The sequence below is a fragment of the Merops nubicus genome, unplaced genomic scaffold (assembly GCF_000691845.1).
Source record: "Merops nubicus isolate BGI_N331 unplaced genomic scaffold, ASM69184v1 scaffold24730, whole genome shotgun sequence".
NCBI lineage: Eukaryota > Metazoa > Chordata > Aves > Coraciiformes > Meropidae > Merops > Merops nubicus.
In genome coordinates, this window is record NW_008581198.1 from 1 (window position 1) to 2,055 (window position 2,055).

The 2,055-nt window shown below is 66.0% G+C and overlaps 1 protein-coding gene across 1 annotated transcript in view; it reads right to left on the reverse strand.

Annotated features, from left to right (window-relative positions):
• Window positions 1-3: 3 nt before the first annotated feature.
• LOC103781436 (thrombopoietin receptor-like) overlaps window positions 4-2,055 on the reverse strand; it is a gene marked incomplete at both ends in the record, with an annotated part of 5,270 nt that continues 3,218 nt past the window's right edge. The window contains 8 exon segments of the mRNA XM_008949158.1: window positions 4-70; window positions 188-359; window positions 456-615; window positions 772-914; window positions 1,018-1,190; window positions 1,466-1,595; window positions 1,760-1,774; window positions 1,777-1,915. Of these exon segments, the coding sequence (XP_008947406.1) occupies window positions 4-70; window positions 188-359; window positions 456-615; window positions 772-914; window positions 1,018-1,190; window positions 1,466-1,595; window positions 1,760-1,774; window positions 1,777-1,915 (999 nt within the window).

A 2,055-nucleotide genomic window follows, 5' to 3' on the forward strand; every position in this document is an offset into this window, starting at 1 on the left:
CTCGCGGAGGAAGTTGCCCAGTGCGCGGTGCAGGTCGGGCACAGGGGGCCAGAGCTTCTGCTTCAGGTTGCTGGGGTGCGGGGAAGGGGCGTCAGAAGGGAAACTCCGGCTCCGGGGTGCCCTGACGGGGCAGGGTGCTCAGGCCTCGTGCTGGGCCCCCTCCACCCGCCCTGGGCACGGCCCTTACCTGTAGAGGGAGGGGAAGGTGCACCGCAGCCCCAGGAGCACTCCTGTGAAGAGCAGCGGCACCACCGTAACACTGGGGATGATCCAGCCTGCGGCAGAGGAGGAGCTGCTGGCACTGTAGCCCACCCCAGTCCCGGTGCCACGGAGCCCTTCACAGCCCTGCTGCCCTTGGCCTGGCGCTCCCCATCCCATTTCCAGCACACTCAGTCTCCTGCCCTCGTCTGTGTGGCTCCTCTGGCCACAGCCTCTTCTCCTGCCTCGTCCCTTACCCGCATCGGCTATGGCGTCAGCCACGACAGGTTCTGACCAGGGGCTCCAGCTGCCCTGGTACCACGGCCCACTGGGCTGGGCCCGCACCTGGGCATGGTAGCGGGCACCTGGCCGTAGGTCCAGGACTTCTTTCCTGGCTGCACGTGGGACCTGCAGGACCTGTGGGGCAGAGCTGAGCTGGAGATGACAGCTGGTGCTGCATGTGGCCGAGGGGCAGCACTGGGATAAGGGTCCATCCTGCACAAGCCCATGTGGTCCACGTGCCAGCAGCAGAGGTGGGCAGAGCTGCTTGGGGAACCTCTGGCTGTGACTTACCTTCCAGTCATGGCTGTTCTCCACAGCATAGCGGACCTGGTAGTCCATCTGCTCTGCCAGCGCCTCCAGGGGTGGCAGCCACTGCAGGCTCAGCCGGCCCTGCGTCATGGTTGCCTGCATGAGCTGCGGGGCGTCTGTGAGCACTGTTGGAGACAGGGGTATGTTGCTGCTGTGGAGTGGGACATGGGATGGGGCATCCACTGCCAGGCATGCATTGGCAAGGGCCACAGTGGCATTGGGACTCACCGGCCTGGTGCAGCCAGAAGGGCTCCTTGAAGTAGCTGAGCGTGGGTAATGTGTGGGACTGGGTGATGTTCACCAGGACAGAGATGGCTCTGCCAGCCCTGGGCTGGAAGGTGCAGGCGTGAGTGCCCTGTGCCCCCACGCTCACCTCCTCACACTGCTGCCACGCATCTTCCCTGTGCGAGGAGTGGGGAACCAGTTAGCCCCACCGTGGTGGCCCTGCTCCCCTCTCCCGCTGCCAGTGCTGCCTTGCTCTTCCTGCACTTGCCCAGGAGAGCCAGTGCTGCCCGTGGTGGGAGGGGCAGTGAGGCCAGGAGTGGTGGTGGGGAGGTGTGAGGTCGATGGTGGAAGGGCAGGGTGCAGGGCCAGGTGGCACACTGTGGTATTTGGGATACTGAGCAGGGCTGGTGGTCCCTGGGATGTGCTGCTGTGTCCCCATTGTGGCCCTTACCTTGCGCTGGCCCCACTTGGAGGTGTCCGGTAGAACAGCTGGTGGAAGCCACGGGGCTCTTCGGGGTCCCAGCTCCACTTGCAGTGCACGTGCTGTAGGTCAGGGGTGCTGCAGCACAGCCCGATGTCTCCTGGGCAGGCGAGAGCCAGGGCAGGGAGAGGGCTGCTTCCCTCTGCCCCCCCAAACCTGGGTGCTGCACCTCACCTACCCCAGGACCCCCACCCCTCACAGATGCAGGCCTGAGTGCCTCCTCGCTGTGCTGCCAGCATCCCGGCGGTGGGGGTGGTCACTCACCAGAGGAGTGGGGTCCGCGGCGGCCCCTGCCTGCGACCAGGGCCCCCAGACGCCGTCCATGGAGGTGCCGTCAGGCTTGCTGCGCACCTGGATGTGGTACCTCACCCCCGGCTGCAGGTTCTGAAGGACCACCCAGGTTTTGGCTTGGACCAGCCCCTGCAGGAGAAGGACCAGGCTGAGGAGCGACTGTGGCCCCCAAATTCCCCAGCCCATCCCTGCCCCCTCTACGTACCTGCCCGGCTCCCAGTGCAGCTGTGGCTGGCCCTGCCACGGGTGTGTGGGTGGCGGCACTATAC